General features: G+C 51.1%; 2 protein-coding genes and 1 long non-coding RNA gene across 3 annotated transcripts; all 3 read left to right on the forward strand.

The window, feature by feature from the left end:
• The first annotated feature begins 5,132 nt into the window (after positions 1-5,132).
• LOC119878957 lies at positions 5,133-8,165 on the forward strand. The gene is made up of 2 exons (XR_005387254.1): positions 5,133-5,288; positions 6,742-8,165. It is a non-coding gene; the product is annotated as an uncharacterized LOC119878957 (long non-coding RNA).
• A 1,825-nt stretch (positions 8,166-9,990) lies between these two features.
• Positions 9,991-11,714, forward strand: LOC119878955 (CMT1A duplicated region transcript 15 protein-like protein). The gene is made up of 2 exons (XM_038589474.1): positions 9,991-10,198; positions 11,485-11,714. Exons 1-2 carry the CDS (start codon positions 10,061-10,063, stop codon positions 11,680-11,682), a joined length of 336 nt encoding a protein of 111 aa, XP_038445402.1. The 5' UTR covers positions 9,991-10,060; the 3' UTR covers positions 11,683-11,714.
• Positions 11,715-12,272: 558 nt separating this feature from the next.
• Positions 12,273-14,151, forward strand: LOC119878952 (skin secretory protein xP2-like). The gene is made up of 3 exons (XM_038589469.1): positions 12,273-12,316; positions 13,225-13,417; positions 13,644-14,151. Exons 2-3 carry the CDS (start codon positions 13,252-13,254, stop codon positions 13,976-13,978), a joined length of 501 nt encoding a protein of 166 aa, XP_038445397.1. The 5' UTR covers positions 12,273-12,316; positions 13,225-13,251; the 3' UTR covers positions 13,979-14,151.
• The last annotated feature ends 2,047 nt before the right edge of the window (positions 14,152-16,198 follow it).

Raw genomic sequence — 16,198 nt, forward strand, 5'->3', positions numbered from 1 at the left:
AAGCAGTTGCATCTCTAGATGTTAACAATGAACAATTTGAAGTGGAACTCAAGAACACAACTCCATTTACCACAACACTGAAAAAGGTAAGATATTCAGGAACAAGACTAATGAAAGAAGTGAAAGAATCATACACTGAAAATGAGAAAACATATGTAAGAGTAATGTTTAAAAAAAACCCCAATAATAGATATCTATTTTATAGATAAAATGCTTGAAAGGAAACATAAGGAAAAGATCCACAATATCAGATCTGCCAATGATTTCTTTCTTTTTGTAAACAGGCTCCATACCCAGGGTGGAGCCTAATATGGGGCCTGAACTCACAACCCTGAGATCAAGACCTGAGCTGACATTGAGTCATATGCTTACTGACTGAGCCACCCAGGATCCACGGACCTGGCAGTGATTTCCTGACTACGATACCAAAGCACCAGCAAACAAGTAAACATAGACAAATGGGGTCTATAAAACTTCAAATGCACCAAAGGATACAATCTAGAGAGTGAAGAGACAACGAATAGAATGGGAAAAATATGTGCAAACCATGTATTTGACAATAAGTTAACATACAAAAAACTCCTACGAACTTCGTCACAAGGCAACAAGTAGCCCAATGGAAGAAAGGACGAAGAGCCTGTACAGACATTCCTTGAAAGAAGATGTATAAATGGCCAATGAACCTATGAAATGATGCTCCACATCACTAACCATCAAAAAAGGCAAATCACAACCACGATGAGGGTCACCTCACACCCATTAGGATGACCACTGTTAAAAAATAAAATGTTGGCAAGGATATGGAGAAATCAGGACACTTGTGCATTGCTGATAGGAATGTAACATGGTGCAAGCACTATGTAAACAGTATGAGAGTTCCTCAAAAAAATTAAAACTACAACTACCATATAATCCAGCAATCCTATTTCTGGGGTACGTGTAGTCAAAAGAATTGAAAGCAGGGTCGCCAAGAGACCTCCATCCTCATAGAAGCATTCTTTATCATAGCCAAGGGCTGGGAGCAACTCAGATGTCCATCAAAGGTAAATGGATAAAGAAAATGTGGTGTATACTGATTTTTATTTATTTATGAGAGACACACGGGGAGAGAGGCAGAGACACAGGCATAAACCATAATGAGATACCATTTCATACCCACTAGGATGGCTATTATCAGAGAACCAGAAATAACAAATGTTGGTGAGGATACGGAAAAATTGAAACCCTGTGCAGTGCTGGTGGAAATATAAAATGCAACTATGCAAAACAGTATGGTGGTTTCTCACAAAATTAAAAATGGCATTACTGTCATGATCCAGCAATTCCACTTCTAGGTACATGCCCAAAAGAACTGAAACCAAAGTCTTGAAGAGATATCTGTACACCCATATTCCTCGCAGAATTATCCACAATAGGCAAAAAGTGGAAGTCACTCATGTGTTCATTGAAATATGAATGGATAAATGCAGTATATACACAATGGAGTATCAGTCTTTTTTTTTTTTTTCTTTTTTTAAAGATTTTATTTATTTATTCATTAGACAGAGAGAGAGAGAGAGAGAGAGAGAGAGAGAGAGGCAGAGACACAGGCAGAGGGAGAAGCAGGCTCCATGCAGGGAGCCCTATGTGGGACTCGATCCCGGGTCTCCAGGGTCACGCCCTGGGCCAAAGGCAGGTGCTCAACCCCAGAGCCACCTGGGCTGCCTGGAATATCAGTCTTAAAAGGAAGACTGACACATGCTGTAACATGGATGAACCTTGAAGACCTCCTGATTTCAAAAACTTGCGAAGGGACAGTAATCAAGACAAATATATCAACAGAACAGACAAATCAATGGAACAAAGTCCAAAAATATATCAGCACATATAAAGTCAAATGATTTTTGACAAACGTATTAAGGCAGTTTAATGGAGAAAGGAAAGTCTATTCAACAGTGGTGCTACAACAACTGGTTATCAATATGAAAGAATGAAAAAAAGAACTTTGATCCCTAATTCACACAAGACTAAAAATTAATGAGATAGATCATAGATCTTTTTTTAAAATAAATTTATTTTTTATTGGTGTTCAGTCTACCAACATACAGAATAACACCCAGTGCTCATCCCGTCAAGTGCCCCCCTCAGTGCCCGTCACCCATTCACCCCCACCCCCCACCCTCCTCCCCTTCCACCACCCCTAGTTCGTTTCCCAGAGTTAGCAGTCTTTACGTTCTGTCTCCCTTTCTGATATTTCCCACACATTTCTTCTCCCTTCCCTTATATTCCCTTTCACTATTAATTATATTCCCCAAATGAAAGAGAACATACAATGTTTGTCCTTCTCCGACTGACTTACTTCACTCAGCATAATACCCTCCAGTTCCATCCACGTTGAAGCAAATGGTGGGTATTTGTCGTTTCTAATGGCTGAGCAATATTCCATTGTATACATAAACCACGATAGATCATAGATCTAATGAGAAACTAAAACTGAAGCCTCATAAAGAAAACGTGGAAGAATTTCTTCATGACCTTGGGGTAAGCAACAACTTCTTAGACTGAAGATATAAGATGGTAATGTAACAGAAAAATAGTAATAAATGGAATCTTATAAAAACCAAAAACTTCTGGGACACTTGGGTGAAGCCTGCTTCTCCCTCTGCCTGTGTTTCTGCCTCTCTCTCTGTGTCTGTCATGAATAAATAAATAAAATCTTAAAAAAAAACTTATAGTTGAAAAATTATAATTGAAAAATTTTTTTCAATTTTTTAAACTTTTGCTTTAAGAAAAATACCATTTAATAAAATGAAAAGTTAAACCATAGACTAGGAGCAAAGACTCAGAACTGTATCGGACCCCGGGATCACTCCCGGAGCCAAAGGCAGACGCTCAGCTGCTGAGCCATCGAGACGTCCCACTAGGAAAATATTTTTAAAGGCATCTCAGCAGTATTAACTTTTCCCAGAATAAAGTATGGAAAACTTACCAACAATATCAAGTTGAGTTTCTTCATCTTCTTCTCTTTTTCTCTTCTTCTCTTTGCTCTTTTTCTTCTTACTGTAGGAGAGAATTTATATAGATAAGTTTAGAAATATTGATTTGATGTTAAACATCTAAGATGGAATCTTACAAGCCTCTTTTAAGCTGTACACAGATTTATGAATTATTGATTCACAGTTATCTACACCGATATGTTCTCTTCCTTCTAATACTGAGAAGTCAGTTCTGATCCTGTATGTATTGTATTATAGTTAAGAGAACAGGCTCTGGAGGACTGCCTTTTTAATCTTGTTATTTCTTAGCTCTGCGACTTTTGGAACATTTCTTAATCACTGTCAGCTTCTCATCTATAACATGAGGATAATAATTTATGCTCTTAAGGTTACTGCGAGGATTAAGGGTGAATGTGAATCTTCCTATGTTGCTGGTGAAAATGAAAAGTGGTACAGCTGCTTTAGGAAATAGTTTGGGGTTCTTCAAAAAGTTAAACAGAGTTATCATATGACCTAACCTATGTACTGCTAGGTATATACCCAAGAGAAATGAGAACACACATCCACACAAAAATTTTCTAAGAAATTCGTAACAGCATGATTCCTAATAGCCAAAAAGTGGAAATACCCCAGATGTCCTTCAACGGGTGAAAGGATAAACAAAATGTGTTATATCCATACAATGGAATATTATTCAGCCATAAAAATAAGGATACTGATACATGCTAGACATGGATGAAGCCAGATACAAGAGACCGCATATTGCATGACTCCATTTATAGGAAATATTCAGAACAGGCAAACTGATAACAGAGAGAAAGTATATTAGTGGTTGCGGGCATGAGGGAAGAGTGGACTGGAGAGGGACTACTAAGGATTATGGGGTTTCCTTCCCAGACCATGAAAATGTTGGACAACATGACAGTGGGGAACTTTGTGGACTAAACACTAAAACCCACAGAACTGTGCTTTATAGGGTGAATTTTATATGTATCATATCTCAGTAATAAAAAAAAAAGAAAAAAAAAAAAAAACACCCGGGGGGTGTTTCCAAATAAGTCGTATTCAAAGTGCTTAGAGTTGTTCTAGGCAGGCAGAAAGTGCTATCTACGTGCGTTAATGAAGATTGATAGTTGTGATGAGCATGAGATGCGCTTATTTGTATTTTCATGGAAACGTAAGCTTTCAGAAGCTAACTCTCCCCTCTCTCCTGTAAAGCCAGGCAGGACAAGCTTCAGATTAACATCTGTAATGAATGATCAACCGTGAGCAAATCTACCAGAGAGAAGAGAGGTGGAGATCTGGGCGGGCAGATACTTTTTCCTAAAAAGTCCAACGACCGTAAATCACCACTACGACCTTCTCCTTGCATTTGGTTCCGCTTACTGTACGCGTTAACTCATCTAATCCTCGTAGCAATTCTTTTTTTTTTTTTTTTTTAAGATTTTATTTATTTATTAATGAAAGACAGAGAGAGAGGCAGAGACACAGACAGAGGGAGAAGCAGGCTCCGTGCAGGGAGCCTGACGTGGGGCCGATCCCGGGACTCCAGGGTCACCAGGGTCACGCTCCGGGCCCAAGGCGGCGCCAAGCCGCGGAGCCGCCGGGCTGCCCCCTAGCATCAGTTCTCCTACCGCTAATCTTCCCTAATGAATGAGTAAATAGAAGCTCCAGGATATTAACGGACCTGCCACAAACTGCTAAACTAGTAACTGCGGAGAACGCGGACTTGAGCTTATTCTATACCTGTCAAAACGCACATCTGCATATCGTATTAAAAAAATTAAGGATTTGCTCTTTTTGGGCGGGGGGAGGGAGGGATGATTAATTAAGGGTTTTTTTTGTGGGGGGGGGAATGAAGGATTTTTTTTGAGGGGAGACGTTTAAGGAGTACTGGGCGGGGGGGCGGGCGTGAAGTAACGAGCCCTAACAGGAGACGTCGCTGTCACGACCTGCAGCACGAGACTAAGGCGGACGCGCCGAGCAGCGGTCTGGGGGGCTCCTGACCCGGGGCCGGGCCTGCAGCTGCGGCTCGCGGTGGCGCCCTCAGGTCTCCTCCGTCAGGCCGGCCCCGCACGAGCGCCCGGAGCTGCCCGGCAGCCACAGAGCCCGCGGCCGGAAGCAGGCCCGAGGGCGGGGCGCCGGAGTTCCCGGCTCCCTCACACCCCGAGTTCCGCGAGACTCGACTCTCCTCCCCACGGGGGGGGCGGGGGGGGCGGGGGCGCCGTCGGAAGAGACCCAGAGTCTCCCGCGCCAGCTCTGGCCTTACCTCTTGGCCTTGGTTCCCTTGAGCACGAGTTTGGTGGACTTCACGTACGAGTATTCGGCCATGGTTGGGGGGACGCCCTGTCCGCCGAGGGGAGAGCTGGCTAGCGGCAAAGAGACCTCCACTGGAGGAGGGACTGGCGAGGGAAGCCCTCCCCGCGCAGAACCGCAGGGACCCCCTGAGCGCGCAGGCGACGGCGCCTCCGAGCCCCGGGCGTTATTTTTCACCCGCCTCTTGGCGCCTACTTCCTGTTTACAGTCTGGGGCTACGGCGACGGCAGAGGGCCGAATTACCTCAGGGTTCATTTGCTTTGGAGAAGCGCGGGTTCGCGTTTCCGCAAAAGAGAAAAAACGGGGGGGGGGGGGGGGGGGGGGGGGGATGGGGAGGGGAACGGACGCGCCCCCTGGCGGCCGCCGAGGGCCTGACAGCTGTGGGGGCGCGCTAGAGGTGTCCTGCTCCGTGTCCCGGGAAGGCGACCGGGTGATGAGCCCCGTGATGGGGCTCCCGGAGCGCCCCCCCGCTTTCCTGGGCGTGAGCTGGGCCTCCGAGGGCTTGCGAGCCCTTCCAACCCCATCAATTCCTATTGTGTTATCTAGGGAGACTGGAGTGGTGGGCAGGAAACGACTGGGGAGTCCAGGAAAAGATAATTAAGTGCATAAGTTTGGGGGCAGACGGCACGAGCGCGGTCGGAATCGGGTGCAGGTGCGGCGGAGGCCGAGGCGCACACTCACGACCCGAGAGGTCTGTCCGCCTAGCAGGGGCCTCGGGGGGCGCTCCAGCCCCCGCGACCGTGTCTCCGGCCTGCTCCGGGATCTTCCGACAGTTTCTTAAAAAAAAAAAAAAGAAAGAAAATGTTTCAAAAAACATTTTATTTTTATTTGAGAGGGAGGGAGAGAGAGAGAACGACAGCAGGGGGAGGGGCGGAGCTCCGTGTAGGGCTCCCTCCTGGGGCTCCATCCCGGGGCTCCACCAGGGACTCTCTTCTGGGACTCTGTGATCATGACCTGAGCCGAAGGCTGACCCTTCACCAACTCAGCCACCCAGGTGCCTCTCTTACAACAGTTTGATAGTTCACTTCCCTGATTGCCTTTTCTCCCACTTCCAAACCACCTCTGATAATGCTGCCTGAATGATCATTCTAGAGAACTCGCTGATTATTCCCCAATCTAAAAATCTATTAAAGGCAACCTATTACTTTCAGGAGAGAAACTCCCGGCATCGCTTAGTAAACTATTGACAGTCTGGCCTCTTTTCCCACCACCTAACCTTTGCTACCGTAGTCCCACCAAATGGTTGGAAATGTCTGAATGCTCTCTGTTTGCTTCTGCTCCCTGGAATCCTGCCCTTTCTTCTTTCCCATGCTCTTCACTTGGCCCCAGGGTTTCCAATGTTTAAGACAATATTAATTAGTGGAACCTCACTAAAATAGGGAAAGGAGGAGAAAAGAGAAAGTTAGGAGGTGAAGCCTTACCACTCAACATCAATTATGGTTAATTACAGAAAGAATTATCAATGAAGAGCCCAACAGAAGAATCAGCAGCAGGAAAGAATCATCAATCACAGGCTCCTGCAAGGGAAAGATGTATTTCGTATCTCTGACAACATCTCCACTACCCCTGCAACTCAGCCCTTTGGAAACCATCATGACCTGGACTTCTGCTATTTTTTCCCCCCCAATGGACTTTTGTTTGGAAAAAACCCTCCCAGCTTCATTCTTCTTCTGCACAAAATAATGTTCCTCTTTGTTTGTTGCATGTCCAGAATTGGAATTCTGTTATTCCTGAAAAAAAACCATTTTTTTGCTAGTAAAATAACTGATAGTTTTATTTTTCAGGTTAAAACTCCAAAAAACTGTCTTTAAATTCCCTCCTGCACTCCCCAAGCATCCTGCATTTCTCATTCTGTAGTTAATTGTGTGCTTTTTCAGGGCAGGAACATAAGTAGCTTATTCGTCTTTGTTTCACCTATATACCTTGTGCAGTACCTGCTTCAGAGTAGACCCCGCATAAATGTCTGTTAACATGTTAGGATTGTAAAGCCTGAAGTTCAGCTGTGGGTTAATGAAGAGAGTGGAACATTTAGGAGTGTGACTAGATAGGAGGGGTTGTGGTAGAAAAACAGGAGGAGGAAAATCAGAGGGGTGAGGAATAATATATTATCATGGAGGCCACTGGAGGCCCATTCCTTATTTATTTACCAACCGTCTCTGCAAAAACACCATGTGCTTGATGATAACATGTTGGCACCAGTATGGACAAAGGCAAGGAGCTAGGTGAGTGCTGCGTTGTGAAAAGAGAAGTGAATAGCCCAGTTGGTTGGAGACAGGGCATGTAGATTACAGTGGTGGGATCCAGGATTGAGAAGGCAAAGTTGGGTCATTTTGTACCTGAAAAATTTGCATAATCAGGAAGCAATTGTGAGGGTACTTTGCAGGGGGGTCAGATGAACAGAGTGGTACTCCAGGATGGTTACTCTGCAGCACTTGGCAATGCGATATAAGCCATGAGCTTTGGCTATTTTTTTTTATTTTATTTTTTTGGTAATACGAGTAACTGACAAAAGATAGTTATTTCAAATAAACACATTGCCAACCACAAGACTAGACAAAGAGCCAGCCCCACTGCCCCCTAGGCTCCTTTGTGAACTTGGTTGATTTCAATAAGTGACCATTTGGGCCACTTGCCTTTTCTCTTCCTGAGCTTTAAATTCCACACTCTTATATTTTAAATTTTCTAATAAAGAGTGAGCCTATAAAACCCTAGCCCCCCACACTTGGCTCTGATAAAAGCAGAAAACCTGCCTGTGCATACTTGTATGCTCGCCATCCTCCTTCCCCCTGCCCTGTGTGACCTCGCTATGTGGTTCCAGGTGTGCTGTGTGATTTCCAGGTCTTATAAATAATAAATCTCTATTGTTTCAAAGTTTCCCATTGTTCTTGAAGGGCATCTTGAAATCATAATAAGAAGCACATTAGCGGGTCCAAACACAAGAGTGGTATATTGATATTAGCATATTGATATGCTAAGACTGGCACAAAACAGTGTGATCAGTGGTGTGATACCAAAACCCTTTTACTCGAGCCATGACTCTTTTTTTTTTTTAAATTTTTTTTTATTTTTTATTTATGATAGGCACACAGTGAGAGAGAGAGAGAGAGAGGCAGAGACACAGGCAGAGGGAGAAGCAGGCTCCATGCAGGGAACCCGAGGGGGGACTTGATCTCGGGTCCCCAGGATCAGGCCCTGGACCGAAGGCGGTGCTAAACCGCTGAGCCACCCGGGCTGCCCTCGCTTTCTTAGTAAAGAGAAATTTTACCCCCTTACAAACACAGTATGACACAATCCCTTGTACATTTTCATTAGCTTAGTCTAGACCCCCAGGTGACTCAGGGGCTGAGCTGAGCATCCACCTTCGGCCCAGGGCCTGATCCTGGGATCCGGGATCGAGTCCCCCATCAGGCTTCCTGCATGGAGCCTGCTTCTCCCTCGGCCTATGTCTCTGCCTCTCTCACTCTCTGTCACTCTCATGAATAAAGAGATAAAAATCTTTAAATAAAAAACAACAACAGAAAATAATTCGCTTAGGCCTTTGCTGGAAGGTGCTGCTTGTTGCCCAACTTAGGTTCCATGGAGTCCGTGAGGCACGATCACCCTTACATTCGAGGCTTGCCGTTTCTTTGTGTCACCAAAGTGCTCCTTCTTCTTTATCCCTCTCTCTGCTTTTCGGTTTGATGAATTATTTTTTCATGATTCTATTTTAATTACTCCATTTTTCTCCATTCGAGACTCAGCTGTCTTTCTTTTTTTATTTAATGATCTTCAGTGATGTTGCTTCTCCTCTGCTAACTTCCTAGTTCTGCATCTGTGTCTACATTTATATCCGTGTCTCTGTTTCTCTGTCAGTGTACGTGGACACACAACGTGCTTTCAGTTCAGTTGGGGGTCAAGCCGGAGAGTCAGTGCCTCCTGTCTACTTTCAGTTCTGTGGCTGACAGCAGGTTCCCTAGAGCCCAGGTCAGGGCGACCCACTGGGTGCACCGCTGTCCACAGCTCACCCAGTGGGAAGGAGGGAAGGGCCCATAACACACGACAGGCAGGGGTTCAGGATAAGGACGGCCTCACACCTTCTAGGCCGAGACTCTGACACCTTCTGTAGGGTTTGCCTTGGATTCAGGAGCCTAGGATCGTGGGGAGCTATTGCCCATGCCTCCCCCGGTGGGACTGTCATCTTCTGGGCCTCCAGTATGAGAGAACTGGTGCCCACGTGTGTGCACATGGACCTCGTGGGCCTGGGCGCATGTACACACCAAGGAAGAACATGTGGTTGGAGGTATTTCCCGCATGTGACACCCGCCTCCAATGTCATAGATATGATGCCACAGTGGCCTGGGGACGTCTGGAGGAAGCACCCGCTAGGATAATCCCTGTCCCACGGGCAAGATGCAGACCATCCCCGACGGGCACAACGGCTTCTCTGGGGTCAAAACCGGGGAAGAATGGAAAGTTGTGTCTGAACGCAGGCGTGTGTCCAGGCTGGGGCCCTGGCTGCACACAGTCCTTCCCTGGGGCCTGTGGACAGGGGTGCGGGTGTGTCACTGTGTGCACAGGCCATCGCCTGCAGGGACGGGGGAGCCGTCGGCAGCCCCGAGCGCCGCCCCTGCAGCTTCCTCCAGGAGTGGGTCAGGGAGGGGGTCCCAGGAAGTGAGGTCACTCCCGTGACACAGAGCCCAACAGAACTTGGAACCCCCCGTGACCAGGCAACCGCATCTAGTGCAGCCCCACCTCAGGCTCACTTGGCTGGAGACATCCGCTCCTGGAAGATGTTCTCCTGCTGCCGGCCCACCTCTGGGGGCTCTGGCTCCCAGGAACCCCAGGGGTGCCGCTTGTTCCAATGCTGTAGGCTTTGGCTCCAGCATAAAAACCAACGCCTCAGGGCGTTTATCAGGAGGCGCCGTCAGGTAAGCCAGAGCAGGCCAGGCCAGGCCCCCTGTGCCAGCCATCCTGGGTGGCCCCATCCCCTCCTCTTCAGCTTCCGGGAAACAGGGATGTGTGGGCAGGTGCATCCAGGCTGGGGGACATTGCAGGGCGGCAGGTTTCCCCGGTGATCCCTTCAGGGTCACCCTGAGGTCAAGGTGGGCAGGGTGCAAACAGGGGCTCCTGAGGTCCTCTTACCCGCCGAGTAAGAGTCGCCCCCCGAGGCCCGGCAAAGGGCCGATCCCGTTGCTCTCCTTGGGTGAGGGGGGTGCCGCCTGCGCTGTGGCTGTGTCCTGGATGGGGGCCGCTGGGGGTGGCGTCCGCAGCCTAGCGGCTGACCGGGCGCTGAGGCCTCACTGCCTGGCTGCCGGGGCTGTCTCCACAGAGCTCCCCAACCGCGGGACAGGGCGCGAGCGGGAGGACGGGGTGCTCTTCACCACCCCTCGAGGACTGGGCAGTGCCCTGCGCAGCTAACAGAGGCATCGCGGGTCAAATGAGTGCAGGGGCCGGGGCACCCCCTGACACCCGGGGTTCCCCATGCGCACGAAGGGCCCGGGTCCCAGAAGCCAGCCTTCCTACTTACCTTAGCTTCCCCTTGGCTCTCCCCCTAACACTCCTGCTCCCACATGAGTCCTGCATTCCCCTGCTCCCCACACTTGCCCCAGGGCCCTGCCCCTGCCTGGGCCAGATGCAGAGTCCCTGTGCACCAGAGGTGTAGGAATACCAAGAGCAGAGCCTTCAGGGGCGGCCTGGTCGCCCAGGGGTTTAGCGCCTGCCTTCCGCCCAGGCCCTGACCCCGCAGGCCCGGGATCGAGTCCCGCCTCGGGCTCTCTGCACCAGGGCTGCTTCTCCCTCTGTCTGTGTGTCTGTCTCTCTCGGTCTCTGTCTCTCTGTGTCTCTTGAGGTCCTTGTACTGATCCAAAACTTTTTTGAACATTTATCCTCTAAGATTGTTTCTTTATCGGATAGTTTGTCTTGTTTGTGTAAGAGACAGGCAGAGAGCAGGGAGGGGAGAGGGAGACCCAGGCTCCTGAAGCAGACTGGGCCCCAAGCGCAGGGCCTGCCAGGGCGGGATCCCAGGGTGCTGAGGCCACGACCCGAGCCACAGCCCAGAGTCAGAGGCTAAGTGACTGAGCCACAGGCATCAAGGCCCGGGTTCCTGCCGTGGGCACTCCTGCCCCCCACGGCCCCCGAGAGCTCGGGCTGCGGGCTGCGCTCCCACCCCAGGCCTCCCGGCGGCTCCATGCACGTCCCCTCTGTCCCAACTCAGGGTGCAAGGGCCTCGGCCGGGAAGGCGCCTCCCATCTGCCCGACGAAGCCCAGCCGGACGGAGCTGCTGGAGCAGGAATTCCAACAACTGCTGCCCGCCTTGCTGCGCAGGGATGTCATCTCCGTTTTCATCTTTTTAGACAACTGTCATGGATTTGCCACCACCGACGAGGTGCTGGATCTGCTGTTTACGAAGTGAGCACCTGCGCCTCCGCAGCCCAGGGGTGGGCCACCTGCTGGTGGGGAGGCTGGGAATGGTTCTGAGCTGCCCGGCCTCGGGCACGCTTCCCCCGGCCTGGAGCAGAGTCACCCAGGGCACAGTGGGGTCCCGGAGGGCAGCCCCGGTCCCGGCCTGTGGCGGGTCGGCCAGAGGGGCTGTGCCTGTGCTCCGCAGCCGTCCTCCTCCCCCGTGACGGGGCCTGTGCCTCCTCCCCACCGTCACCGGGGTCCTGAGCTGGCCTCTTTTCCATTGAAGGGAGGTTGGAGAGTCCATCGGGGGGGCTGTGTCTGGGGCAACCACACAGGGGGACCCCGGGGTCCCCGGGCGCCCAGGCCACTCAGATATCGGCCGTGGGCCTGGCCGGAGCCTTTCATGCTCAAGCATTCAGGAGGCCCGGCAGGTGCGGGCGCTCCTCCGGGGGCTGCCGTGGCCCCCCGCACAGAGCTGACGGCCCCCGGGGTCCGGCCTAGTCGGGGGTCAGAGGTGACAGCCCCCACGGTGAGAGGTCGCGGCCACAGGATGATTCGTGGGATGCCCCCGCCCTCCCCTAGATATGGGTGCAGTCGCAGCTGCGTGTGGTGGCGACGACGCGGTCCTGCAGCGCTGGAAACTGGTGAGTGACTCCGGCCCCCTGCCCGAGGGCCTTCCCTCTCCAGGAGGGCAGCGAGGGGGCTGTGGGCCGGGGGTGCTGGACCCTCACCCCACACATCTGCAATTCCCGTGACGGGGGTAAAGGTCTAAGGGCCCTTCAGGAATGGAGGAAAGGAGAGCCGTGAATAGGGTGTGGGCTTGGTGGGAGAGCACTGGGACCCCTAAGGGAGACTTTCTCCATGCCCGCCCCTCCCAGCCCTCTGTCTGCCCCACACCTGGGACCCAGAGCAGAGGGGGTGGGGAGCATCGCACTCCCCAATCTGGTGGCACCTGGACCCAGTGCACAGCAGGTTGCCACGAGGGCCATTGAGGGCTCACAGACCCGGTGGCCCTGGCCCCGTGGGAGACGGCAAGATTAGAGTCAGTGGAGGACACCCCCCGGGGCCCCCTCATGAGGGAGGCAGCGCAGAGCCACAGGGAGGGAAAGTGGAGGTCCCGGGTGGCTCCTGGCAAGGCTGGCAGGACACAGAGCCCGAGCCCTCCTGGCTTGGACCTTCCCAGAGCGACAGTGTGTGCAGTGAGGGCAATGACAGGCCAGACGCCCCCCGTCCCCGGACGCCTGCCGGTGGATTCAAGGGGCAAGTGGGCAGGGAGCCAGGCTGAGGAGGGAGCCCCGCTTCCCAGCAAAGACCGTGATGGTCACACCGCTGGGCGTGGGCTCCCCCGCACAGAGGCTTCGTGCCAGCCCCTCCTCGGGGAGCAGGCCTGTGGCAGGCAGGACCGCCAGGTGGCAGGTGGACGAGGAGCAGGACTGGCCTCTGACAGCCCCGCACGGGAGGCCGAGGCCCCGGGTCCTGCAGGGCTTCCCCGGGACACCTCGGTGTGAGGGAGCCCTGTTCTGACCCCTGTGCCCACCTGTCCCTCCCCAGGGCCATCTGCTGCATCCTGGAGATATGGATGGACTATTATCAGGAGGACTTTTGTCGGCTCCCCCAATCTGCCTCCCTGAAGAAGATTCTGGAATTCATAAGGCAGCGCATGCCAGGCACAGACGTGGAGCTCCGTGCCCGGCGTTACCTGCAACAACTCAGACGCCTCCATGCAGCGGAGCCAGAGGCTGGGGGTGAGGAGGCCTGGGGGTGGCCGAGCTGGGGACAGGGTGGGCCCCACGGATCCAGCGTCCGTGCAGCTGGGCCGGGAGCAGGGGTTCGGCTCACACCCCATCCCCACGAGCTGCAGGCTGTGGACACCTCCCAGGGCTCTTTGAGCGGTTGGAAGAGTGTCCTTGATTTGGGAGGGACGTGGAAAGTCCGTCCTGGTGGTGATACCTTGTCTTCTTGGAGCTACAGCTTCGGCCCGAGCAAAAGACCCTGAAGCACTTCCGGAGCCCGCCCCAGCCCCAACTGTGGGGCCTGCTGCCTCGGATGGGCCTGAAGTGCTCGAGGCCGCCCTGGCTGCTGGGGCTGAGGGCTTGGCCCCAGCTGAGGTGCCAGCTGGGGAGGCGAAGCCCCTGCAGATAGTGGTCACTGCTCTAGATCACGGCTGCGCCCTGGACGAGCCACGTGCACCTGCGGCCACCCCGGAGGAGGAGCAGGCCCTGGCACCTGCAATCGGGGTCCCCAGAGTGCCAGAGCCGCCAATTGCCTCTGGGACAACTGGCTTCAACCTCTGCGCAGCCCCCTGACCACCTCGGGAGCCCGCCCCAGCTCCCACCGCAGGGCTCGTCATGCCTGCAGCCCAACGGAGGCTTGCCCTTCCCGTGTCATTTCACTGTTTCTATATTTTGAGTTTTTCTTTAACCTGTAAAATGGCTTATGAGTTTTATTGTAATAAAGTATAAGTTAACTTCAAACAAAATTCACTCTGATGCTTTTAAATTATACATCGTGGACCTACACTTTAGGTCCATTCACAGTGTCACAGGTCCCAGAGCCCAGGGCGCCGGGGGACACAGCCCAGGATCGGGTGCTCCCCCAGGTCAGGCAGAGGCCGGGAGGACACAGGACAGCCAGGTGGCTCCTGCCCCGGGCGGCCCGAGCTGTACAGATCGGCGGGCCCGCCCCTGGAGCATCCAGGCCCCTGCACACTGGGAGCTGCAGTAGTCACTGCGGGAGCTGACTCCAGAGCTGCACAGCTGGCCGCCCCCACTGTTGTTGTCCCTCCTGGTGTCACCCTGTACCTGGGACTGAGCAGGGGCCTCACAGATAAACAACTCCCACTGAGCCATACACCTGGCAGGGGCCTGGGCAGCTCCCCAGGTGCACACACCCGACAATCAGCACAGCAGGCCCCTCCCTCAGAAGACCAGCTAGAAGGTCAGGGGAAAAGCAAGGTATTGACCAAGCAGCACTGGAAAGTTCCAGGGGAAGCCGAGGGATTTACAGTATATAGGATCAGAGGATACTCCCCCTTGTTTTTTCTTTTCTGTTTGTTTCTGTTGTTTCCCCACCCCCCCCCTTTTTAATTCTTTTTTATTCTTCTTTTCTTTTTTTCTCTCTCTCTCTTCTCGTTATTCCAGTACAACTTGTTTTTGGCCACTCCGCACTGAGTAAAATGGCTAGAAGGAAAAACTCACCTCCAAAGAAAGAAATCAGAAACAGTCCTCTCTCCCACAGAGTTACAACATTTGGATTACAATTCAATGTCAGAAAGCCAATTCAGAAGCACAGTTATAAAGCTACTGGTGGCTCTAGAAAAAAGCATAAAGGACTCAAGAGACTTCATGACTGTAGGATTTAGATCTAATCAGGCCGAAATTAAAAATCAGTTGAATGAGATGCAATCCAAACTGGAGGTCCTAACGACCAGGGTTAACGAGGGAGAAGAACGAGTGAGTGACACAGAAGACAAGTTGATGGCAAGGGCGGAAACTGAGGGAAGAAAAGAAAGACAATTAAGAGACCATGAGGATAGGTTAAGGGAAATAAATGACAGCCTCAGAAGGAAAAATCTACATTTAATTGGGGTTCCCGAGGGCGCCAAAAGGGACAGAGGTCCAGATTATGTATTTGAAAAATCATAGCTGAAAACTTTCCTAACTTGGGAAGGGAAACAGGCATTTAGATCCAGGAGCTAGAGAGATCACCCCCACCCCCCTTAAATCCATAAAAACCGCTCAACATTTAACATTTAATACTGGAACTTGCAAATTCCAAAGATAAAGAGAAGATCCTTAATGCAGCAAGAGACAAGAAATCACTAACTTTTATGGGGAGAAGCTTTAGGACAACAGCAGACCTCTCCACAGAGACCTGGGAGGTGAGAAAGGGCCGGCAGGATACAGTCAGGGTCCTAAATGAGAGGAACCTGCAGCCAAGAATACTTTATCCAGCAAGGCTCTCATTCAGAATAGAAGGAGAGATAAAGAGCTTCCAAGAGAGGCAGAAACTGACAGGATATGTGACCACCAAGCCGGCTCTGCCAGAAATATTAAGGGGGGACCCTGTAAAAGAAAGGGGAAGTCCAAGGAAACAATCCACAAAAACAGGGACTGAATAGGTATCATGATGACACTAAATCCATATCTGTCAATAGTAACTCTGAACGTGAATGGGCTTAATGACCCCATCAAAAGGACGCAGGGTTTCAGACTGGATAAAAAAAGGCAAGACCCATCCATTTGCTGTCTCCAAGAGACTCATTTTAGACATCAGGACACCTACAGCCTGAAAATAAAAGGTTGGAGAACTGTGTACCATTCAAATAGTCCTCACTAAATGCAGGGGTAGCCATCCTATATCAGATAAATTAAAGTTTGTCCCAAAGACTGTAGTGAGAGGTGAAGAGGGACACTATATCATACTTAAAGGATCTATCCAACAAGAGGACCTAACAATCACGAATATTTATGGCCCGGATGCGTGAGCCGCCAAGTATATCAATCGATTAATAACCAAAGTTAAGA

This window comes from Canis lupus, unplaced genomic scaffold, assembly GCF_011100685.1.
Source record: "Canis lupus familiaris isolate Mischka breed German Shepherd unplaced genomic scaffold, alternate assembly UU_Cfam_GSD_1.0 chrUn_S2142H2342, whole genome shotgun sequence".
Classification (NCBI taxonomy): Eukaryota; Metazoa; Chordata; class Mammalia; order Carnivora; family Canidae; genus Canis; species Canis lupus.